We start from the raw sequence: 26,207 nt of genomic DNA, 5'->3' as shown, positions 1-26,207 counted from the left end.
GTTTTCTGTTCATTTCCCAAGACATGTTGGTTGCTTCTTTAGAATACTGTGCACACTTCCAATACAGCATGTGTCTTATTGTGCTGCTCTTTGTACATGATTCTTTTCATTTCAAAAATAATAAATATACATTGAAGGAAAAATTCTAATCTCAATGATAAGACTACCTTTCTCCTGTAACTCATCAGCCTATCTAAAATCTCTCCTCTATTGATAATATCAATGCAGTGTAAATTTAACACTTTATATTTGATTATTTCCTTTCTCTACTCCTCATATCCCACAGTTGCCATCTTTGGTCAGTACCATCTATTCTCTATTCCTACTGCCATAATGATAGTTAGGAGGAAAGCCTCCTTAGCCCCAGATGATAGCACTGACCTCTTGAAAGATATCTGAAAGATATCTTCTAGTCCAATCATCTTTTAAAAGAGAGAACTCTATTAGAAAGCCTTAGGTTCTTAGATTCAAAGCTCATGTATATATCTAAAGTTCTGATTCCAAAGATTATTTATCATCAATGAAACTAGCTTTTAATACTAACTAAATTCCACTTCACCTTGTAAAAGAAATTCTCCTTCCTTATAGACCGTACCTTTTGCTGGGTCTCCCAGAGTGGTGATAGCACTGCTGCCCACACAGAGTCCATGCTGACATACCAACTTCGCCTTAAACAAAAGTTCGGACTTTGCTTATACCATGTTTTGGAGTCAATGAAATAACTATAATTTACATACAAACTTTCAATACAGAATCTGTACACTATATGCATTCATGGCACAAAGCAAGTTTCTATAAGGCAATTGTGTTTCAGCTAATATTAACAGTTTAAACTTTTTCATGAAATTTTACCATTTCTGCTAATGAAAATGTCACTGGCAAAACCAAATTAAACAAGCTCACAGATTAGTCCTCTCCTGAAGATTTCTTTTACGATTACAGCTTGGGAATCACGAAATTTGAAAATGCCTTACCCCCAGATGACCTTTATTTTTTTTAAAGTATGAACCCTTAACATCTTATTTGGAAGTCAACAACTAAGTAAATAAACTCTCTGGTATTACTATGTAACCATAAGGTACATGCTAATGTTAACTATCCTTTAGCAAATCTACCCCCATTCTTTAAAAATCATGATCCCAACCAAAATACTACCTGTGAATTACTTTAAGCTGGATCACAGATCTCTGGCACTGATGAAAGTGTATCTAGAAGTGTCTTTGGAGACATACCTGCACACAGCAGTTTCTTTCTCCACAATTTAGGTATAAGCAACAATACATATGTTCAATTTTCAAAACAGCATGAAACAATTCCAAGTAACTAGAATGCTGAAAGTGTTCATCTTATCCCCAAAACCATGTAATTTAAACTTGAAGAAACTTCCACGAGAAATAGAAGATATCTATGTAAACAATGATCCAGAATGGAAAAATATCCATTCACTCCATTAAAAGGCATTATTAATATTAAGAACTTTGTATTAATCGAAATCTCACTACAAGCTTACAAATGTATTTAAGATAAAACTAAAGAAAACCTTAAAAAGTTGTAGAAATTAAATCTCTTTCATGAGAAGCTTTCATTGTCATTTACACTGCTACCTAAAAAAGACTGATGAACTGGTAATGTTACAAATTTTATAGAATCAATGTTTAACTTTAATGACATAATTAATTTTGTACCTTAATATCATAAAATTAATTTTCTAAGACCAAATTTCCTTACCTGATTTTCAGTTTCAAACAGAAGAAACCCGTAAGTTTCTTGAAGTTCTTCGTGAGTATAGTTACTAGCTTTTTTTTCTTGGTAAAAAGCTTTGTACTGTATAAACAGAATAATCAAATGTTATAAACATGTTATTTTGCCTTCCAAATTAATTTTTAAAAAATGCATCAACTGAATTCCTCCTGCTAAAAGACTAATGAAATTTATTATTTTTCTATTCTCTAGAATACATTACAATTACCTTTCAAGTTATTATTACCAAGGATCGTTTATCTTGCTAAAATGTGATAGCTAAAAAGAACTAGGCTCAAATATAAAAAATGATAGGTCTATTTCTTTAAAACTAAAATAAAACTAACCACAGACACAGTGTGTACCAAGCACCTCACCTCATTTAAGAAAATGTCATTTTTCACCAAAGTCACTTGACTGTACTGAAAACCATGCTCAGATGCAGAGTCCAAGTAAGAAGTATGGAGAATTGAAACTGTCCTCTGGAAGAGAGAGTCTGAACTCAAGGATACTGTCTCAAAAACTGTAAAACACAAAAATAATGCAACTGTTTAAGATAACCAAAGGCTGCGGAAAGTGGCACACTAAATATCACTGACCAAGTCATTCATTTCCTTCCTGCATAACAAAGACATTTCCATTATGTTCTGGCCACCATATCTGGACTATCTTCAAAGACCTCATACTCGATGAAAATAACCTAAATGGATTATAACAATGGACGAATTACTTTTAATGCAAGAGTAAATCCCTTTAGGTTTAAAGCTGGGTGCTGTAATCAAGGCTGTAAAAGCAGATGCATCTATAGTGTCAAGCTGGAGGTCAGCGACTGCTTAGATCAATGCTTCTTGTTCCTAAGTTTTTGTAAATCTAGGCCACATTTTGGAGAAGTCAGTGGCAGCCCACTCCAGTACTCTTGCCTGGAAAATCCCATGGACGGAAGAGCCTGGTAGGCTGCAGTCCATGGGGTTACTAGGAGTTGGATGCGACTGAGAGACTTCACTTTCACTTTTCACTTTCATGCACTGGAGAAGGAAATGGCCACTCACTCCAGTGTTCTTGCCTGGAGAATCCCAGGGACAGAGGAGCCTGGTGGGCTGCCATCTATGGGGTCACACAGACTCAGACACAACTGAAGCGACTTTGCAGCAGCAGCAGGCCACATTTTGATAAACTTAACCTTCCCAGTGGCTCACCAAATCTACAGAGAAGTCTGTGAGGTTCCATGGAAAGGGGCTACTACTGCATACTCACTTGACCCTGGAGTACAGAATGAAGGGAGCAAAGGCTATAAAGAGTTTTGCCAAGAGAACACACAGGTCATAGCCAACACCCTCTTCCAACAACACAAGAGAAGGCTCTACACATGGACATCACCAGATGGTCAATATCAAAATCAGACTGATTATATTCTTTGCAGCCAAAGATGGAGAAGCTATACAGTCAGCAAAAACAAGACCGGGAGCTGACTGTGGCTCAGATCATGAACTCCTTATTGCCAAATTCAGACTTAAATTGAGAAAAGTAGGGAAAAACCACTAGACCATTCAGGTCTGACCTAAATCAAATCCCTTATGAGTATACAGTGGAAGTGACAAATAGATTCAAGGGATCAGATCTGATAGAGTGCCTGAAGAACTATGGACGGAGGTTCGTGACACTGTATAGAAGGCAGGGATCAAGACGATCCCCAAGAAAAAGAAATGCAAAAAGGCAAAATGGTTGTCTGAGGAGGCCTTACAAATAGCTATGAAAAGAAGAGAAGCAAAAGGCAAAGGAGAAAAAGAAAGATATACCCATCTGAATGCAGAGTTCCAGAGAATAGCAAGGAGAGATAAGAAAGGCTTCCTCAGACATTAATGCAAAGAAATAGAGGAAAACAATAGAATGGAAAAGACTAGAGATCTCTTCAAGAAAATTAGAGACACCAAGGGAACATTTCATGCAAAGATGGGCGCAATAAAGTACAAAAATGGTATGAACATGACAGAAGCAGGAGGTATTAAGAGGTGGCAAGAATACACAGAAGAACTATACAAAAAAGATCTTCATGACCCAGATAATCACAATGGCATGATCACTCACCTAGAGCCAGACATCCTGGAATGTGAAGTCAAGTGGGCCTTAGGAAGCATCACTACGAAGAAAGCTAGTGGAGGTGAAGGAATTCCAACTGAGCTATTTCAAATCCTAAAAGATGATGCTGTGAAAGTGCTGCACTCAATATGCCAGCAAATTTAAAAAACTCAGCAGTGGCCACAGGACTGGAAAAGGTCAGTTTTCATTCCAATCCCAAAGAAAGGCAATGCCAAAGAATGCTCAAACTACCACACAATTGCACTCATCTCACACACTAGTAAAGCAATGCTCAAAATTCTCCAAGCCAGGCTTCAACAGAATGTGAACTGTGAACTTCCAGATGTTCAACCTGGATTTAGAAAAGGCAGAGGAACCAGAGATCAAATTGCCAACATCTGCTGGATCATCGAAAAAGCAAGAGAGTTCAGAAAAACATCTATTTCTGCTTTATTGACTACTCCAAAGCCTTTGACTGTGTGGACCACCATAAACTGTGGAAAATTCTTCGAGAGATGAGAATACCAGACCATCTGACCTGCCTTCTGAGAAATCTGTATGCAGGTCAAGAAGCAACAGATAGAACTGAACAAGGAACAACAGACTGGTTCCAAATTGGGAAAAGAGTATGTCAAGGCTGTATATTGTCCCCCTGCTTATTTAACTTATATGCAGAGCACATCATAAGAAATGCTGGACTGGATGAAGCACAAGCTGGAATCAAGACTGCTGGAGAAATATCAATAACCTCAGATACACAGATGATACCACACTTATGGCAGAAAGCAAAGAACTAAAGAGCCTCTTGATGAAAGTAAAAGAGAGTGAAAAAGTTGGCTTAAAACTCGACATTCAGAAAACTAAGATCACAGAATCCAATCCCATCACTTTATGGCAAATAGATGAGTAAACAGTGGAAACAGTGACAGACTTTATTTTTTGAGGCTCCAAAATCACTGCAGATGGTGACTGCAGCCATGAAATTAAAAGATGCTTGCTCCTTGGAAGAAAAGTTATGACCAAACTAGACAGTATATTAAAAAGCAGAGACATTACTTTGCCAACAAAGGTCCGTCTAGTCAAGGCTATGGCTTTTCCAGTAGTCATGTATGGCTATGAGAGTTGGATTAGAAAGAAAGATGAGCACAGAACAATTGATGCTTTCGAACTGTGGTGCTGGAGAAGACTCCTGAGAGTCCCTTGAACAGCAAGGAGATCCAACAAGTCTATCCTAAAGGAAATCAGTCCTGAATATTCACTGGAAGGACTGATGCTGAAGCTGCAACTCCAATACTTTGGCCACCTGATGCGAAGAGCTGACTCATTTGAAAAGACTGATCCTGGGAAAGATTGAAGGCAAGAAGAGAAGGGGATGACAGAGGATAAGATGGCTGGATGCCATCACCGATTCAATGGACATGAGTTTGAGTAAAACTCTGGGAGAGTTGGTGTTGGACAGGGAGGCCTGGCGTGCTGCAGTCCATGGGGTCACAAAGAATCAGACATGACTGAGCAACTGAACTGAACTGCACACTCAGCAAACACATCAGAAATTGTTTTTCTCTGAGCCTTCCTCATCAGCCTGGAAATGTCTACTGAACTTTACTTCTTACGGATTATATTACAAAATCATCATTTTATGAAAATAAAAATTTATTACTTTTTTTGAAAGTGCTTTTTTCAAACCATACCCATGTACCATCTGAGAGATGCCAGGCTACCTCTCCTATGAAAGCCATGTTTCCTATAGTTGAGAATTAACGACCCAATCAAGCAATTTTCCTGGTTGGGCGTTTGTCCTTTTTACGCATCCTCACTCAGCGAGAACTAAGACTAATGAAGTCTCATAACATTTAACTATTTGCTTTGTTTACTCCTTTCTATTTGGATCCTCTATTCTCTTTAACCAAGGTGGGGAAAAGGATACACACAGATTACTTCTAAAGAGAACACAGTAATGTATATAACACTGGAAGTTTTGACCTTATAGTATAATTAAGTATGTTAATATGGTTTTCCTACTTTTATCAGAACTCAGCCAATTACATTAAAATTCATAAGCTGAAAAGAATATAAGCTTTTCAAATAAAATTAATTTATGAATAACAGATTAAAAAAAAAAACCCTAAACTATTACAGAAATTAAAACAAACATTTCAGGAAAATTAATTTGTACTAAACTGTCCTAACACTTTAATTCACAAGGTAATTTGAAAATGCTTTTAGTAACAAAACTTCCTAGAATCAAAAAATAAAAGATTATAAATAGCAAGGAAGGAAGAAAAAGATAAAACATTTATTTTTATTTTTCCTCAGTTTCATCTTCTCTCTTTCAATATTAATATAATGAAGTGAAAGTGAAAGTCACTCAGTCGTGTCCAACTTGCTTTGTGACCCCATGGACTGTAGCCTGCCAGGCTCCTCTGTCCATGGAATTCTCCAGGCAAGAATACTGGATCAATATACCAATGCTATTAAAAAAAAAAAAAAAAAAAGATATTCTAAAGTCCTTCAAATAGCAAAACACCAATGATAGTAATTAAAAATTTGGCTTTTTCAAATTTATTGAAATTTAACTTTTTCAAAGTTGACTTTGTTCAGCTAATAAGTCAAAACAAACTGGGAAGCCTACGCACTTGCAAGTTCATTTTACAAATAATCTGTACTGCTAGCTCAAATGAAAATCAAGATTCCCTTAAAAATCATAATTTTTGGAACCCAGTATTAATATTTAATATTTTTTAAAAGACTATATTTTAAAAATCTAAGTATACTCTTAGGCTCCATATCTGTGAAAGATTTTGCTTAAAAAAGTTCTTGTAGTTCTGGAAATGAACAAACTATGATTAACAACTATCTTAAATTGTACACAATGTTAACAGATAGGCACAGATTTTAAATTTCAGAAGTAGTAAAAACTACATATTTCCCCAATTTTGAGTGTCAATGCACAATAATAAACTGAAACATGGGAGAAATAATGCAATTAAAAAAAAAAAACCAAAAACCTGTCTAACGCAGTGTGGGGAAAACAGTTCCCAATAAAGCTATGACTAATGGTGATGATTTAAAATAAACAAGGCAGAACAAGTAAAGTAAATCACTTATTTCGTACTTTCATATTATAATTTCTAAGACTATTTACAGCTAAAAATGCTTCCCCTTTTAGGTTAGCACTCAATAGCCATACGTTATAAAAGTAATAATTTTACAGTTGACAGAAGGAAAAGCATATCAAAAGAAAACTTAATGGAAAACCATGGTAAATCCTGAATCTTTTATGATTTCATAATAAATAACCTCAATTATACTCTCAAAAAAGTACGTTTCCTGCTCTTTATGTAAGGAGATAAATGAGAATGTTTATTGAGAAGTCTCTGCCCACACAACGCACTCTCATTTAATCACCTAATAAGTGTACAAAACAAGGAGCACTAAATAAAAGGATAGTTTTATCTTTTTTGCTGAGCAATACACATGCTTTATTTAAACCATTCAAGAATATCAGAATATTAAGAGAAAGAAGAGGGGGCTATTCCACAAAGAAATTTAAACAACATCTAAGAGGGTAACTTGAAAAATATCTGATTGTAAAGTATAAAGAGTGTCCCCTAAGACTTAAGTGACAAACAGAGTGCACATGGAAAAAATTTAAGTTCAATTGAAATGGCTGTAAAAACTGAGTTAATGCTCTTTACTGTAGCACCTGGCTTTGGGTACATTTCTCTTGCCTGGAAAATCCCATGGACGGAGGAGCCTGTTAGGCTGCAGTCCATGGGGTCACTAAGAGTCAGACACGACTGCACGACTTCACGACTTCACTTTCACTTTTCACTTTCATGCACTGGAGAAGGAAATGGCAACCCACTCCAGTGTTCTTGCCTGGAGAATCCCAGGGACAGGGGAGCCTGGTAGGCTGCCGTCTATGGGGTCGCACAGAGTCAGACACGACTGAAATGCCTTAACAGCAGCAGCAGCTCTGCTATTTGTGGATTTTATCTTAAAAGTTAGGTCAAGCTTGACACGAGAAGTTGGACTCTGCTCACAGTGCCCTGAATCATCTCCCCTATCTCAAACTCCATCAGGGATACTGAGTGACTTGACATGAGGGACATTTCTTTCTCTAACTTCTAATAAGAGAGACAAGGAAATTATAAACCAATTTCTCATGCTATGTCACAAGCATCTGTTTTCCATTTTATAAGCATCTGGTCTGTAAGCAAATAATGAGATGAATAAATGGCAACACCTTAGGTGTCACAATAATTCTAACAGAAACTAACCACTTCTACAACTCCCCTGGACATATCCTGCCTGTGATTAAGCAACAGCATTTCCACTCTAGATGCCTATATAGTTTATCTCCTCTAAGTAGGTTATTTGATAGTTGTTGAAGGAACAGCCAAGTCCTTAATCACCTAATCTGAAAAGGTATCTTTGATACCTTTAAGATATCAAAGGACTGCCAGTTTAAGATAAATACAACTTGTTCAGAACACAATTTGTCAGAAGTAACAAAAACTTAAATGGGCATACTAAATAACCATTTCATTCCTGGGTATCTATTCCTCAAAAATATTAGCAAAGTGCAGAGGTGATATGTACAAGGATGTTCCACACACCAGCACCTGTAACACGAAAAACAATGGAGATAACCTAAGTGAAAGTGAAAGTCGCTCAGTCCTGTTGGACTCTTTGCGACTCCATGGACTATACAGTCCCTGGAATTCTCCAGGCCAGAATACTGGAGTGGGTAACCATTCCCTTCTTCAGGGGATCTTCCCAACCTGGGGATCAAACCAAGGTATCCCATATTACAGGCAGATTCTTTACCAATTGAGCCACCAGGGAAGCCTTGGAGATAACCTAAACTGCCGTCAACAGGGAAACACCTTGCAACTATTAAATAAAAACAAAGTAAATCTGTATATACTAATGTACGGAGATATCTACTGTATACTACTGAGGGAATAAATGCATTATATAATGTTATTTTGGTAAAAAAAAATTATGTGTTTGAAAGTATACAGAAAAAGATCTAGAAAGAGAGAGGAAATCCAACAGTTATTAACAGTGTTTATGCCAATGGTGACTGGGGAGCTGACAAAAAGGAGACCTTGTACTTTTACCTTACATATGTTACTACAATTTAGATTTTTCTTATATAAGCATGTATTACTTCTACTATTTAACATATCTCAACTTAAAATCAAGTAAAATAAATAATTTCAAAGAAACACAGAGAGTGACAATTTCTCTTGAACAGATACATTTTCTGATGCAATTTGAAAACTTAATTACCTATCAATTTTGGACTATTAAAAAAATTTTGCAGCTACTGGAAATTATAATTTTTTTTAAAGTCCTTGCATTTACATGATCTAAATTAAAATTTTAAAAACTGCATTGTTCAACTCTGGATTCATCAGCAATAACTTAGACCATTTGTTTAATACCCACTCTTTTCTGATATGAACCCTGTCTCAGTCTTCTCTAAGAGGGGATGCAGCTGGGAGGGTGGTCTTAATTCATTTTCACCAAGTATACCCCCAGAATTCTTGACATACTCCTGTTCTCTGTTAATGTCATAAATGCTAAAACAAAAAAAGAGAAAATTAAATCATAAAGTGAGTAGTTCTATTTTGGGCATATCTACTATATAAATAAATGTTTACTGAGCATTAGGTACAATTTTGTAATATTTACTTTGTCAAGTCTCCAGAGCTAAAGGCTAAAGCTCTACTGATTTGCTCTATAAGAAGTAATAACCCACATAAACTGAAATGTTGTTTCTCCAATCCTTTAATTTCTAAAGGAAATTTTCTTCACAGAAATAAATAGAAATCACTTTTGCCTTATTGAAAAAAACCTTTCAGATGAGATCAGGGTGGTACAGTCTTAGATGAGGAAAAAAGCCTCTCAAAGTAAACAGATTATAGAACCACACTCATGTTCTACTGATTGGAAATAATAAAATCAAACAGAAGACAAATAAAACCTCTCTCTACCCCTAAATTCAGTTCAGTTCAGTCGCTCAGTTGTGTCCAACTCTTTGTGACCCCATGAATCACAGCACGCCAGGCCTCCCTGTCCATCACCAACTCCTGGAGTTCACTCAAACTCATGTGCATCAAGTCGGTGATGCCATCCAGCCATCTTATCCTCTGTCGTCCCCTTCTCCTCCTGCCCCCAGTCCCTTCCAGCATCAGAGTCTTTTCCAATGAGTCAACTCTTCACATGAAGTGGCCAAAGTATTGGCGTTTCAGCCTCAGCATCAGTTCTTCCAATGAATACCCAGGACTGATCTCCTTTAGGATGGACTGGTTGGATCTCCTTGCAGTCCAAGGGACTCGTAAGAGAATTTTCCAGCACCACAGTTCAAAAGCATCAATTGTTCGGCACTCAGCTTTCTTCACAGTCCAACTCTCACATCCATACATGGCCACAGGAAAAACTATAGCCTTGACTAGACGGACCTTTGTTGGCAAAGTAATGTCTCTGCTTGTGAATATGCTATCTAGGTTGGTCATAAGTTTCCTTCCAAGGAGTAAGAGTCTTTTAATTTCATGGCTGCAATCACCATCTGCAGTGATTTTGGAGCCCCCAAAAATAAAGTCTGACACTATTTCCACTTTTTCCCCATCTATTTCCCATGAAGTGATGGGACCAGATGCCATGATCTTAGTTTTCTGAATGTTGAGCTTTAAGTTAACTTTTTCACTCTCTTCCTTCACTTTCAGCAAGAGGTTTTTTAGTTCCTCTTCACTTTCTGCCATAAGGGTGGTGTCATCTGCATATCTGAGGTTATTGATATTTCTCCTGGCAATCTTGATTCTAGCTTGTGCTTCTTTCAGCCCAGCATTTCTCATGATGTACTGTGCATATAAGCTAAATAAGGAGGGTGACAATATACAGCCTTGACATACTCCTTTTCCTATTTGGAACCGGTCTGTTGTTCCATGTCCAGTTCTAATTGTTGCTGCCTGACCTGCATATAGGTTTCTCAAGAGGCAGGACAGGTGGTCTGATATTCCCATCTCTTTCAGAATTTTCCAGTTTATTGTGATCCACACAGTTAAAGGCTTTGGCATAGTCAATAAAACAGAAATAGATGTTTTTCTGGAACTCTCTTGCTTTTTCGATGATCCAGCAGATGCTGGCAATTTGATTTCTGGTTCCTCTGCCTTTTCTAAAACCGGTTTGAACATCTGTAAGTTCACGGTTCATGTATTGCTGAAGCCTGGCTTGGAAAATTTTGAGCATTACTTTACTAGCGTGGGAGATGAGTGCAATTGTGTAGTATATGATTCAACCTTTATTAAACGAAACTGTTAGTGCTGACTATTATGTATCTAGTACTATGCTATACCTTGGATTTCATGAGACAAGTGAAACTATCTCATTGAAAAAGCGTTTACAGTGAAAGTGCCTGTGAAGCCCAGGGATCTTATAATGTGCTCACAAAATATTCCTAGAGTGAATTCTGGGAGGCAAGGGTTGTGTCTTCTGGTGACAGTGGTCTCAAAGAGGAAACCAGTTGAGTTGGAAATCTCTTCCACCTCAAAGGAAGTCAAAACCCTCCCAAGCCAGATTACACTTGCAAGTTACAAGAGGAGTAGCAATAAAGGCACCATATTTTTAAAAACAAACCTTGGATGAAGGAGCAAAGGAGGGAACCCTTAAGACTGAAAACTGCTCTGTTGCATCACTACACTGGACTCAAACACATCTTCAGAGCTAGAATAAGATGAAGGCAGAGAGAGAGCATCTTTTCCTTTGTCCTTTGTGAGAAAACTTTCCCAGAATTCTCTCTGCAGGTGGCCATTCTCACCTCACTGGCCAGAACTGAGTCACATGTTTTTACTAAAACAGCCACGAACCAAGGAGAGTAGAATTACTGTAATTAGCTCAGAGTAATATTCACATAGCCACACCACTCTCATCCTCCCATGCCACTCGTGAAGCATGAGATTCCCCCCAAATCTAGGCAAAATTGTGATCTGGGGGAAGGTAAGAAAAGGGGAGATAATTATTGGAAGGCGGCCATTGACATCATCACATTAAGGTCTTAGAACAAGTCAGTGGTAGGTCTGCACTAGAATCCTGGTTTCCTGACCCACAATTTAATTCTCCTCTTGACATAAATAATAAATGGATACCATCAAATACTGCTACTTTTCTAAAGAATTTTAAATAAATCCACACAACTCCACCACAAATCCTGTTTGAAAAAAGGTATATATAACTATACATGTTATTTTTTTGTAAAGCATATTGAATTTCCCAAATAATGAACTGCTTGCAGTTTCTCATGTGTATCATACTTCTATCTCTGCATTTGCTCCTACTTATATTGCCTTGAAAACGTATATACTAGTACTCCCCCTTTTTTGGCTTCCTTGTCATTTGAATACTTGCTCAGATTTCAAGTATCAGTGCCTCTCTGAAACATTTCATGACACATCCCATCTCAATAACAGTGGCTGTTTGTATCATTATGTATCCACTGTATCTTGTTGCAGATTCTAATAGGTGTGGCTGTTTTTAGGAGAGTTCTTCAGCTTTATTATCTAATCTCTTCCTGTTTTCTGAATAATTCCTCTTTTAAAAAATAGAATCTCTTCTTTCATGTAAGTTATATCTTCTTTTTTCTCTTTAAAGATACTACTGTTTCATTTTGTTAAAGTTTCTCCTCTGTTACCTGCAGTAAATCTAATTTCTATCAAGCTCCTTTTATTTTCTACTTGTTTATTCCTGCTTGGTCTCTTCTGTGTTACAGACTTCCAGCAAATGACTGGTGATCCTTGGCTGTCTGTTTACGTTTAACTGTGAGGCACTTAAAGCTGACTGAAAGTCTAACGCATGAGCACCACTTCCTGACCAGCAGCCGTCATTCTTCCAGGAGATCTGATGGTGATGCAGCTGCTGATTTAATCAAGTGAACTCAAAAAGTCCTATCTGTTAAATATTTTGTTGTGGATTGATAAGTTTCCCCAGAAAAGAATCCTTTAATACCCTGTTGAGGGGAAGCATAAGTGGCTCATGTGGTAAAGAATCTGCTGGAAATGCAGGAGACCCGGGTTTGATCCCTGGGTAGGGAAGAGTCCCTGGAGAAGGAAATGGCTACACACTCCAGTATTCTTGCCTAGAGAATCCCATGGACAGAGAAGCCTGGTGGGCAACAGTCTATGGGGTCACAAAGAGTCTGACATGACTGAGCAATTAACACACTTTAACACACAAAAGCCTGACTACTAGTTCTGAGAACCACACAAAAAAAGACAGCTCTGGTTTCACCATTCCATATGCTAACTTTCACTTAACCCTCATCTTTATTTAGGATCTTCACCCCAACCTCAGTTGTCTAGAGCCTGCCTAGTTCATGTCTCCTGACTATAAACCTTCAATCTTCTGTCAGGGTAGAAGGAAGGTGGCTGTCTGGGTGTGTGGAGTGAAGAAGATCAATGACTTCTATTTCTATTCCACCGGTATTTCTACCTTGAGAAAAGCTTGGTACCTCTACATCCTGATCCTTTCCCAGATTCTGTGAAGGAAATCAGCTTGCTTCTCTTGTTAGCTTATTCTCTTCAGCACTGTCTAATCCACTAAATCATTTAGTACTTAACTACCTTCTTTCCATGAGCTTCCCCACAGAAAGTGGCTCAGTGGTAAAGAATCTGCCTGCAATGCAGGAGATATAGGTTCCATCCCTGGGTCAGGAATATCCCCTGGAGGAGGAAATGGCAACTCACTCCAATATTCTTGTCTAGGAAATCCCATGGACAGGGGTACGTGGTGGGTTACAGTCATGGGGCTGCAAAACAGTTGGACACTACTGAGAGACTAAACAACATCTTCTTTCTAGTTTCCCAAATACTGATTTCATTTATCTTCTCCTTCCTCATTCTCTTGATCTTTGTGGATTTTTATCTTTATTCTTTTACTATAATCTTAGTGGGATTTCCAGAGGAGTGAACAATTGGACATGTCATGTAACTGAAGTGTCTACTTAATATGTCTCAATAAAAATTTGCAATATACCATCTATCATAGTAGCTACTACTACCATTATTTTTATTTCCACTTTTATAATTATGAAGACCTCATTTTATTTAAGTATTTACCACAGACCTAATTACATATCAAATCTTCAACAAATATTAATTTAAAAGAATTTTTAGTGCCTATGAACTCAATAAACATTTACTCAAATATATGAAAAGAACAAAGTAGATCATCAATGCTATTATTTTAAAGAACTCTATTTTTCCCCCAGAGTACTTATCATAGTTTATAATTACATAATCATAATTATTTCACCAATGTCTACTACCCTAATAAATCAAGCCCTATGAGGACAGGAATCATGTCTGTTTTATTTACTTCTGATTATCCAGCATCAGCCCAATGCCTGGCACATAGTGGGTGTTTAGTAAATATGCATTTGATAACTGAAAGGAAAAATTATACTTATGCAATTTAATCTGTTCTAAAATCCAGAAAAAGGAGCACAGCTTCCCAATTTGTTTTTATAAAGCAAACACTAAAATCTGACAAAGAAAATACATAAGAAAGGAAACTACAGATCTAGCTCTTATGAATTGTTGTTGTTCAGTCACTAAGTTGTGTCCAACTCTGTGTGACCCCATGGCTTCCCTGACCTTCACTGTCTCCCAGGATTTGCTCAAACTCATGTCTACTGAGTCAGTGATACCATCTAACCATCTCAACTTCTGCTGCCCTCTTCTCCTTTTGCCTTCAATCTTTTCCAGGATCGTGGACTTCCCTGGTAGCTCAGATGTTAAAGTGTATGCCTACAATGCAGAAGACCTGGGTTCAATCCCTGGGTCGGGAAGATCCTCTGGAGAAGAAAATGGCAACCCACTCCAGTACTCTTGCCTGGAAAATCCCATGGACGGAGGAGCGTGGTAGGCTACAGTCCATGGGGTCGCAAAGAGTTGGACACGACTGAGTGATGTCACTTTCACTTTCATCACTTCCCCAGCATCAGGGTCTTTTTCAATGAGTGGCGCTTTGCATCAGGTGGCCAAAGTATTGGAGCTTCAGCTTCAGCATCAGTCCTTCCAATGATGATTTAGGGTTAATTTCCTTTAGGATTGACTCCTTGCAGTCCAAGGGACTCTTAAGAGTCTTCTCTAGTACCACAGTTCAAAAGTATCAATTCTTCAGCACTAAGTTTTCTTTACGGTCCAACTCTCACATCCATACATGACTACTGGAAAAATCATAGCTTTGACTAGATGAACCTTTGTCAGCAAAGTAATGTATGTCTCCACTTTTTAACCTGCTGTCTAGGTTTGTCACAGCTTTCCTTCCAAGGAGCAGGTATCTTTTAATTTCATGGGTACAGTCACTGTCCACAGTGATTCTGAAGCCCAAGAAAATAAAATTTGTCACTGTTTCAAACTTTTTCCCTATCCATTTGCCATGAAGTGATGGGACTGGATACCATGATCTTAGTTTTTTCAATGTTGAGTTTTAAGCCAGCTTCTTCACTCTCCTCTTTCACCCTCATCCAGAGGCTCTTTAGTTCCTCTTCACTTTCTGCCATAAGGGTGGTGTCATCTGCATATCTGAGGCTGTTGATATTTCTCCTGGCAATCTTGATTCCAGCTTGGGATTCATCCAGCCTGGCATTTTGCATGATGTACCCTGCATATCATGAGCACTAGGTCTTTCCTCATGACTCAGACGATAAAGAATCTGCCTGCAATGCAGGAGAGCCGTGTTTAATCCCTGGGTTGGGAAGATCCCTTGGAGTAGGAAATGGCAACCCACTCCAGTATTCCTGCATCCAGAATTCCATGGACAGAAGAACCTGGTGGGCTATAGTCCATGGGGTTAAAAAGAGTTGGACACGACTGAGCAACTAACACTTTCACCCTGCATATAAATTAAATAAGCAGGGTGACAATATACAGCCTTGACATCCTCTTTTCCCAATTTTGAACCAGTCTGTTGTTCCATGTAAGGTTCTAACTGTTTCTTTCTGATCCACATCCAGGTTTCTAAGGAGACAGGTAAGGTGGTTTGGTATTCCCATCTCTTTAATAATTTTCCAGTTTGTTGTGATCCACATAGTCAAAGGCTTTTCCATAGTCAATGAAGTAGAAAAGCAGATGTTTTTTGGAATTCCCTTGCTTTTCTATGATCCAATGGATGCTGGCAATTTGGTCTGATTTCTCTGTCTTTCTAAACCCAACTCATACATCTGGAAGTTCTCAGTTCATGGACTGCTGAAGCCCAGCTTCAGGATTTTGAGCATAACCTTATTAGCATGTGAAATGAGTGCAATCATCCAGTAGTTTGAACATAATCTTTGGCACTGCCCTTCTTTGGGAGTGGAAGGAAAACTGACCTTTTCTGGTCCTGTGGCCACTGGTGAGTTTTTCAAATTTGCTGACACTGCTGAGTACAGCACTTTAACAGCATCATCTTTAAGGATTTGAAATAGCTCAGGTGGTATTCCATCACCTCCACTAGCTTTGTTCATAGTGATGCTTCCTAAGGCCCACTTGACTTCACACTCTAGGATGTCTGACTCTAGGTGAGTGACCACACCATCATGTTTATTTGGGTCATTCAGACATTTTTTGTACAGTTCTCCTGTGTATTCTTGCTACTTCTCTTAATCACTTCTGCCTCTGTTAGGTCCTTACCAACTCTGTACTTTATCATGCCCATCCTTGCATGAAATGTTGCCTTGGTGGTGGTGGTTTAGTTGCTAAGTCGTGTCCTACTCTTGTGATCCCATGGACCATAGCCTGCCAGGCTCCTCTGTCCATGTGATTTTCCAGGCAAGAATACTGGAGTGGGTTGCCATTTCCTTCTCCAATGTTCCCTTGGTATCTCTAATTTTTTTGAAGAGATCTCTGTCTTTCCCATTCTCTTCTTTTCCTCTACTTCCTTGCATTCCTCTTATGAATACTAAAATCCTAAAATATAGTACTGGCAAAGAGAATCCATGAGGAACTAGAATAACAACAGAGGTTATTTAGGGTACATTCTTGAAGTGTATGACAAACCACACTAATAAGTTAAAATTATCACGAGGGGCTGCTGGAGCATGGAATGAAGGTGGAGAGCCATAAGTCAGTGTGTCTAAAGGAAGTTACTGCATCAGTTCAGTTCAGTCACTCAGTCGTGTCCGACTCTTTGTGACCCCATGAATTGCAGCACGCAAGGCCTCCCTGTCCATCACCAACTCCTGGAGTTCACTCAAACTCACGTCCAATGCCATCCAGCCATCTCATCCTCTGTCGTCCCCTTCTCCTCCTGCCCCCAATACCTCCCAGTATCAGGGTCTTTTCCAATGAGTCAACTCTTCGCATGAGGTGGCCAACGTATTGGAGTTTCAGCTTTAGCATCAGTCCTTCCAACGAATACCCAGGACTGATCTCCTTCAGAATGGACTGGTTGGATCTCCTTGCAGTCCAAGGGACTCTCAAGAGTATTCTCCAACACCACAGTTCAAAAGCATCAATTCTTCAGCGCTCAGCTTTCTTCACAGTCCAACTCTCACATCCATACATGACTACTGGAAAAACCATAGCCTTGACTAGACGGACCTTTGTTGGCAAAGTAATGTCTCTGTTTTTTAATATGCTATCTAGGTTGGTCATACGTTTCCTTCCAAGGAGTAAGAGTCTTTTAATTTCACGGCTGCAATCGCCATCTGCAGTGATTTTGGAGCCCCCCAAAATAAAGTCTGATACTGTTTCCACTGTTTCCCATGAAGTGGTACTTCTTTCCAAATAGATGACGTACACAAGTTTTTGTTGATGCCCAGTATTTTTTTCATTTATGTAGTATTAATTTGGCCATACTTAGCCTAAAAAAAAAATTGACGCTCCTAAATAAATCTATTCATTTAATGTAACAGAGAAAAATGTCCTACCATAAACTGTTTAGAGGAAAGAAAAGCTGATTACAAAGAAGTACTAATATGTGTGTCACACACACAGATATATATAAAGGCCTTAAGAACATATACTAGGACTTAAATGGTGGTTATCATCTGTATAACACTTACCAATATCTTATCTTTTTCTTGTTTATTTGATTATGTTCCCACCACTAGATTATTATAATAGTTTCGTGAATACAGAGTATCTTTTTCCATGCTGTACCCCAGTGCCCAGAACAGTGCCTGGTACAGTTAGGTTTCAATAAACATTCACATAACCAGTGAATCAATCAGTATTCCAGATCACTTCATTTCCCTACTTAAGCCCTGAGACCTCCCTGCACACACTGCTCAGTGGCGATGTGAAATCCAGCCCTTGCTTACTCCCTTCACCTTACCCTGGCTTTCTACTAAGGTCCAGCTACCCTGGTCTTTGCATTCAAGCTCTTTGCTCTTCTCAGGCCTTTGCACTTGCTGTTATTTCTGACTGGAATGCTGGGTCTTCCTTTATGCCCATGACTTAGCTCCCTCTCTTCTTTTACTGAAATCTAGAAGTTATTTCCTCAGATAAACCTCTGATTATCCCCACCTAAAGTAGGCATTTTCTTTGAAGCACTCACTACTTCAACTATCTTGTCAATTTACTTTTGAGGTGTGTGTCCCTCTTCCCCACCAGAATGTAAGGTGCACACAGGTAGATACTGTCTTGCTCACAAAGTCCCCCAGTACCCAGGAGAGCTTCTGGACCATGGTACCCAATACTCTACCAAGTCAACTTTGAGTGCATCAAATACAGCTAATTTTTGTTTCTTTTTTTTTTTTTACAGCTTTATGTATTACCTGAAATTTTATGTAAGCATAAATATAATCTGGAGAAATAAAGCTATTTTCATTTTGGAAGAAAAAGAACTCCCATTGCCCTAAGTAGTAGCAAATTAGTTTTAAAAAATGAAGACAAAGCAAACAAATGCAAATAGCATTTCCCAGAAGCCCAAACAGTAAGACACCCATAAGACAAAGCTCCTGTATATAAAACAGAAAATACTATAGAATGAGAAACATATGATTTTCATAACAATCTTAAAATATATAAAAAAGTCTGCCATGCACAAAAGTTTAAATGTTTTCTAACGTCAAGATAATCATGCAGATAAAGAATAAAAACCAAGGTATTCTTGCTATTATTTGGTATCACTGCTTTAAAGGATGCAGTTCAAAGGACGCCCTAAAATACTACATGTCTACACACACACACACACACACACACACACGAGATGTGAGGAGTGCTGCCATCTTCTACAGCACCCTGGCAAGGGTCTCCCCTTTACCATGCCGGCAGAATTCCACCAGTTACAGCAAAGATGCTCCATAAACCTGACTTCCCAGATGGCTCAGTGGTAAAGAATCCACGTGCCTGCCAACGCAGGACACGTGGGTTCGATCCCTGAGTCGGGAAGAGCCCCTGGAGGAGGGAGATGGCAATCCACTCCAGTATTCTTGCCTGGAGAATCCCATGGACACACGAGCCTGGCGGGCTACAGTCCACGGGGGTGGCAAAGAGTTGAACAGACTGAGCCCCTGAGCCCTAGCACCTCGGCGGCACCACCAAAGCTTCACTCCCTGAAGCCCCCCGAGAGTGGGACACCTAGAGTGACCCTTCTGCCAGTCCGCTAGGCACCGCAGGCAGGCAGTTCACCAGCCAGGTGGGCGTCGACCCCTCCTCCTCACCTCATGATGCGTGGGGGAGGGGGCTTCCCTCCGCCCCGCCGGCTCCGCCTGCCCGCTCCCGCCAGCGAAAGCCAGTGTGGTGGGCGGCGCGCACTGCTCCGCGCCTTTAAAAGTCAACCCCGCGGGGCGGAACCGCCAGCCCACACCCGCACAGGCCTCCGCGGAGCGGGTGGGAGTTGCGGTCGGGGCCGAGTGCGGACAAGCAAGCAGGGCTCCCTCGGTCCTCTGTCTGACGTCTCCCAGGACTCCTAGGTGGACAGTTTTACTGTCATTTTACAATGATCGCTCCAAGCTTTAACTTCCTCGAAGGTGTCTCGCTCACAGGTTATTCAGTAACTATTCAGGACTGCAGATCGCAGACCTAACCCGATATCCACATCTTTTCACTACAGTGACCCCAAGTTATTTTAACCCATCGCTGCTATAAAGCTTTCCCGTTACTGCCTACGTAAACTCCCTGATTATGGTTTCACTGGGCTTTGTTGCGTAGTCGATAAAAATAAACGGTCTACTGGATATGGTTTATGGATACTCCATATATGCCCAGGAGATGCTGATTCCAGCACCCAGGGTCGGGATTGGGGGTGCTTGTCCCTCCCTCTAAGCCCGAACAACATGGACTAAAAGTAAAATTGGCGTATGTGTGTGTCAAGTGTCTGGCCTGGTCTAAGGACATCTTTTACTTCTGGCTCATGTTTTAACCAAGTAATCTAACACAACCATATGCATTTCCCGGACCATATCTGCATTTGCTAGAGGAAAAACTAACCAAGAGCTCCTAGAGAATCATTGCTGCTATGGTACTGTACAAATAGCATACAGGGAAACCTTAGCTCACAAAGCAAGTTACTTAAATTCATAAGGAATTATGTAGATTAATTACCATGTAAAATAGCAAAATAACTTTGGGCATTTAGTATATGCAATGAGAGTGCAAGTGCCTTCTTTGTAAAAAAAAAAAAATTACTCCCATTGCAAAAAATGAGTTATGGCCTGGCAATATGATATTTTCATTTAACTGACTTACTTTTAGACTTAATATTCAATTTTTGAAGATTAGTTTAACATTTTCAAAATTGAATCCTACAATAAAAAAAGCTTTCTGTGTATCACACATATACTTATAATCTTATATTTTTCAAATTTTCTCTTCCTTGCTATGCTATGTAAAGTCAACAGATTCTTTGGAGAACACTTTTCCATAGTCAAGATTATGCACTTTTTATTGGAATCACTTCAAAATTTATATGGTGCCATTTTCAGACATCTGTATAAAGGAAACTGATCTTTGTTCTGGTTCATCAAATTAGGCTAAATTTGTGCTTCAGTATTAAGCTATCATCTGCAATGAAATGACTGCATTAAACTCATTACTGTATTTACTACAAGGATACTGTTAAGTAGTTTTGTCCTGACAAGAAAATCCGAAGAATAAATTTCTTTTGGAGTCAATGACATTTTAAGACCCGCTTTGGATTATTTTGATTATTACTTCTAACAAAAGGGAAAATGATACTTAATTTTGCCATAACAATGTTTTGATTTTTCCTTAATTGCCACGGCCCCTAGATAAATCACATAAAAATGCCCTGGGCAAAGAACAGGACTATTCACTATTGATGGCTCACAGCGAAGTAGGGGATAACCAGAGAGTTGAGCAGGTGCTTTAACTGGTCTAAACAGGTCTCAGGAGTTGGGGTCGTGAATATTCTTTCTCTTAACTAGGGAACAGGTATACCCAAAGGGTTCTAAACAGGGTCTATCTCACCATACCAGGGAAGGCAGAGTCTTCAACATAGAATATTACCAAGGGATTTAGTTACTCAATTAAGTGTTAAAAATCTCATTAAAGAATCTCATTAAGAGAAAACAAAGTATGCACCAGACACTTCTTATAAAATTTGTAAACAAAAAAAGAGAAACCAAATTTTAGAAACAAAAGGCCAACTGAGTTAATCAATAAAACCCAAAAGCTGACTCTTTTGGAACAGACAACTTTTAGCAAATATAATCAATGAAAAGAAAAAAAAAAAAAAAACAACAAAAGGAGGCTAGCCACAAACATAGGGGAAATGTCTAAAATTATAAATTATCACATGCTTATTTACACCACTAAATTTGAAAATCATGAAAATATAATTTACTAACATTGGTCTAAATGGAAGAAACATCCGAATAAACCAATTATGATGAAAAAACGGAAAGAGTAGTTCCAGTCCTACTCTTCTCCAAAGACCAGTTTCCGAGTTTTATTGTCAAGTTCACTTTTCACTATTCAGATTAACAAAAATCCACGAGTGGCAATGCAGTCTGTTGGGGAAACTGTGGAAAACAAAGGGAAAAAGAAGTAAAAGGCCAGGAGAAAATTACTATGAAAGTTATAAAACGTTTATTTATACATTAGATAAATATATCAATAGAATATAAAAATGGAAACCCACAATCTAGAAATTATAAAGCCAATAAACATATTTCAAAACACCTCCAATACAAACTTAAGAAAGGCAAACAAGTCCAAACAAGATAAAAATACAATGAAACAGCAGAAAGCTAAAAAACAAAGAGATAAATGTCAAAGTAGTCCGAGAAAAGCAACTAAGAGACTGACAGCTGACTTTTCAATAGCAATAAATGAAACCAAAAAACAGAGAAATGAGATCTTTAAAGCGCTAAAAGAAAACAACTGCCAACCTAAACTGCTTTATTCAGCAAAGACATCTTAAGTGATGGTAAAACAAAGATATTTTCAGGTAAACACAAACTGAAAAAGTTTATCATCAACAGACTTTTAGTAAGTTATTCTAAAGCAAATAGTTTAAGCAGAAGGAAAAGGCCCTAGATGGATGGTCTAAAAGATAAAATAATCAATGAATAATAGAGAAAGTAGCAAAAATACACTGCCTGCAAAACACAACAATAATTCTAAATGGGTCCTCTTCTGTCTGGTGAGAATATTTTTTATTTTATTTATTTATTTTTTGGCTATATTGCATGGCATATGGGATCTTAGTTCCCTAAGCAGGGATTCAACCCATGCATCCTATATTGGGAGCATGAAGTCTTAACCAATGGACTTCCAGGGAAGTCCCTGGTAATATTTTTTAAAAAATAAAAATACATGATAAAAACATGTAAGTCATGAGGGGTTGAATTAAGTTAAACTTCTAAGATTCTTGTATTATCTAACAGGAAGGTAAAGATACTGGTCACTTGTAGATTTTGAAAAGCCAGGGATGCATATTTCTAGGATAACAATAAAAAAAGTATAAAACTTCCAAATTAGTATATTGGAAAAATTAAGTGGTAAAAGATATTAAATAATTGAAATGGTAAAAGATATTAAATAATTATTTTAAAAAATAACAAAAACAGAGAAAAAAGAAATATAAAACAGTCAGGACAACTAGAACAAAGGGCAACTAAGCAAATATAAATAAACTGTGTATCTCAGCTAAAAATGTTTTAAAATTGCATTAAAATTCCAACAGATGCTCTTTAAAAGAAACATGTCTAAAACTAATACAATTATGTAAAGTTTAAAAATAAAATAAAATTAAAAAAAAATAAATGAAGAATAAGGATGGGGAACAAATGTAAAAAAAATAAAAAATAAAAAATAAAAGAAACATGTCTGAAATACCTGTGTTTACAAATCTACAGTTACCTCAAAATAGTTTAATAAATGAAAAAATGGAAAATAAACAAAAATATATGATAGAGATAATCACAAAGCCATAAAAGGATTCCAGAAAAGGCTAATATAACTGAAAAACTACAGGCAAGATGAATTATCAGAGAGGGAGGCGGGGAATTGGGAATAGATATATGCAATGTCAGAAGTAATCAGAGAAATGCAGTTTAAAACTATAGTAATAAATCATTTCCCTCCACGAGACCAGCAAAATTTTAAAATGCTGCACAATGCCAGATGTAGAGAGCCTGGAGAGCAAAGGGAGGTTTCATTCATGGTGGAGTATAAATGAGAGTCATCATTTAGGAAAAGTCTATCTAATGAAATTGAACTTGCACATATCCTCCCAACAGATCTAGCAATTCCACTACTAATATGCCTAAATCACACTACTGTATATATGCACCTGAAAAAATGACCAAGAATGTTTATGGTACCACTAATTATTGTAGCCCAGAGGTGGAACTAACCAGTATGTTCATAAAAAATAAAATGGATAAACATATATTATATTATTATAATAGAGTATTATACTTTAACAAAAGTGAATGAATCACAGGAGTGATTCCCAAACTGTGATGTGATGGATAATGTAGGAGTGATGATAATGTAGGTGCTTTTTTTGATATTCTATATTGAAATGTGTCATCATTTGGGAAACCTACATAATTCAGTGAACTAATATCTTTTACACGACCAATGAATGGGTAAAACATCCCTTTAAAATGCAAGCTAGACTAACAGGTTTTACTGTCACAGAGTTTGAGAAGTTATTTGATTTCAAATTCTACACTGTGGCTAACCTTTCAGAAACTGTTAGGATTTGATGAGTATTAAATAATAATATGAGATGGTTGGATGGCATCACTGACTCGATGGACATGAGTTTGGGTAAACTCCGGAAGTTGGTGATGGACAGGGAGGCCTTGTATGTTGCAGTTCATGGGGTTGCAAAGAATCGGACACGACTGAGCGACTGAACTGAACTGAACTGAACTGAAAGAATAATATAACTATTTAAAAGATTATCAACATATTCCTCCTTCTTCTCAATATATAGTTCGGTGAGGCCGGATTTTCTGCATCTACTTCAACCAAAACAATATATTGCAAGAGATTGAATGTAGAAGCAAACATGAGATTCTGGTCATGAAAGATATTTGGGAAAACTGTAAAACAATGCCACTCTTGCCACTAACTTATTTTGGAAAAATTATTTTTCATTAAAAATGTTGTCTAAGATTTACTATTATTATTATTACTATTTTTTAGAGCTATCAATATACCATATGCTTATTGGCATAAGCAAATGTACCAATGTCTATATTTAAAATTGGTTAGTTTTAATATCTAATATGATTTAATCCACATAAGCAAAAGATCTCTGAGGTATTCAATACTTTCAATACTTGTAAAGGAGTTCTAAAGTTTCTGAACTGAACTATAGGTATATACACTTCAGGGATGAATCTCAGAAACATAATGCTTAACAAAAGAATATGCAATATGATTCTACTTAAAGTTCAAAAACATGTGAAAGTAAACAATATGTTGGGAAAAAATACATACACAGTTGCTAAAACTGTAAAGAAATGCAAGGGAATAATTAACACCAAATTCAGGATGACCATGGTCATGGGGGCAGAGAATCCTGTTTCTGGGGAAAGGCACACATCAAAAGCTTCCAAGTACTTGTGATGTTCTATCAAGCAGAGTATACAGATACACTTTTCTTTTTAACAGTACATAAAAATGCATATTTAATTACAAAAAAATTTAATAAAAGAAATGAGGAGACATACCTATTATCCTAGAAGGAAAAACTCAAAAGAATGTCTCTTCTCAAATTTATCTACAAATTCAATGCAATCACAAACAATATCGCAACCAGATTTTCTAGAACTTGAAAAGATGGTTCTAAATTTCATCTGGAAGAAAAATGCAAAAGAAGAGCCCAAAGCTTTTCTTCAAAAGGAAGTACCAAAATATATCTTAAAGCTACAGTAATTAAAACACTGCAGTAACAGATAAACGGGTCAAATAAGAAAGTCAGAACTTAAAACAGCAAAGGATGTTTGTTGCCCCAAAATATTTAATATTCTTATTACCCAAGGAAGATAAACACTTAAATGAGATGTTATTTTCAAGTATTAGAAAGTTAGCAAAATATTACCATCTGGCTAGTGGGGAGATAAAACACATCTTTTGAGAGAGTGAATATAAAAGGGTACAATCATTTGAGGGCAATTTAATAGCATTATTATCTATCATCCTCAGAAGGAATCAATTCTATGATTCATAAAAATACTTTGATGAGCACATGAAGCAGTGCTTATAACTGCAGCATTTAAGTTATAGGGAAAGCTTGAAAATAAATGTGCATCAATAGAGGAATGAAAGACTTACTGGATAAATAGATACCGTATCTATCGAATGATAAATAGATATACCACGTTGCATTTATTTAACAAACCCTACGTCTCAGGCAAACTTTTAGACACTTTGTAGATTTTAAATCGTTTAAGCAACTACTTCTGGGTTACAAGAGATGCCCCTGATATAGTTCTTAAAACACAAAATTTCAAATACTACTCTTTATCTTCCTCAAAACAGTTGTGAACAAACACAGCTTTCTCCAAACTGGGTTAGTTATTTACTGATGTACTGAACATATATATAGAGCTATCTGGTTCTATTATAGAAAGCATCTTTTTCAACAAAAAAGTATTCTTATACTGTTAAGGAATAGTAGCTTTGTTATGAACCTCCTGAGTAGGCTTACTACCAATCTCAAAGCCCATAATATTAAATATCCTATCTACACCCCTATCCCTTTCTAAAGTGAAGGGGAACACCACGGGCCTTTGGATCACCAACGTTACTGCAACTAACACCATATGCTAGAGCAACCCTTAAATCTAGAATATATTCTGAAAAACCTTAAACGTTTCTCCCTTTGAAGGACAAAAAGGGTAAGAGAGGTGCGTTTAAATTTTTAGATTTCAAATAGACAACTGGTCATTAAGTGAAATGAGGCTTTTCGAA

General features: G+C 37.5%; 1 protein-coding gene across 20 annotated transcripts in view; it reads right to left on the bottom strand.

Moving 5' to 3' along the window:
• Positions 1-26,207, bottom strand: part of TASOR2 (transcription activation suppressor family member 2) — a 67,225-nt gene that overhangs the window by 39,550 nt on the left and 1,468 nt on the right. For 3 of the 20 annotated variants that reach the window (XM_086333598.1, XM_086333601.1, XM_086333603.1), the window contains exons 2-7: positions 24,965-25,090; positions 21,620-21,793; positions 9,277-9,410; positions 2,118-2,263; positions 1,729-1,824; positions 596-668 (exon numbers count right to left, since the gene is read on the bottom strand). In XM_086333598.1, the coding sequence (XP_086189724.1) occupies positions 596-668; positions 1,729-1,824; positions 2,118-2,263; positions 9,277-9,410; positions 21,620-21,642 (472 nt within the window). In that variant the 5' untranslated portion in view covers positions 21,643-21,793; positions 24,965-25,090. Of the gene's footprint in view, positions 1-595; positions 669-1,728; positions 1,825-2,117; positions 6,288-9,276; positions 9,411-21,619; positions 21,794-24,964; positions 25,091-26,207 lie in introns of all 20 variants that reach the window. The other 17 variants (XM_086333608.1, XM_086333618.1, XM_086333620.1 and 14 more) reach the window with 9 other exon arrangements.

The sequence above is a fragment of the Bos grunniens genome, chromosome 13 (genome assembly GCF_055505025.1).
Source record: "Bos grunniens cultivar Pamir isolate PY7600 chromosome 13, Bosgru_T2T1.0, whole genome shotgun sequence".
NCBI lineage: Eukaryota > Metazoa > Chordata > Mammalia > Artiodactyla > Bovidae > Bos > Bos grunniens.
This window is presented reverse-complemented; position numbering and strand designations above follow the sequence as displayed.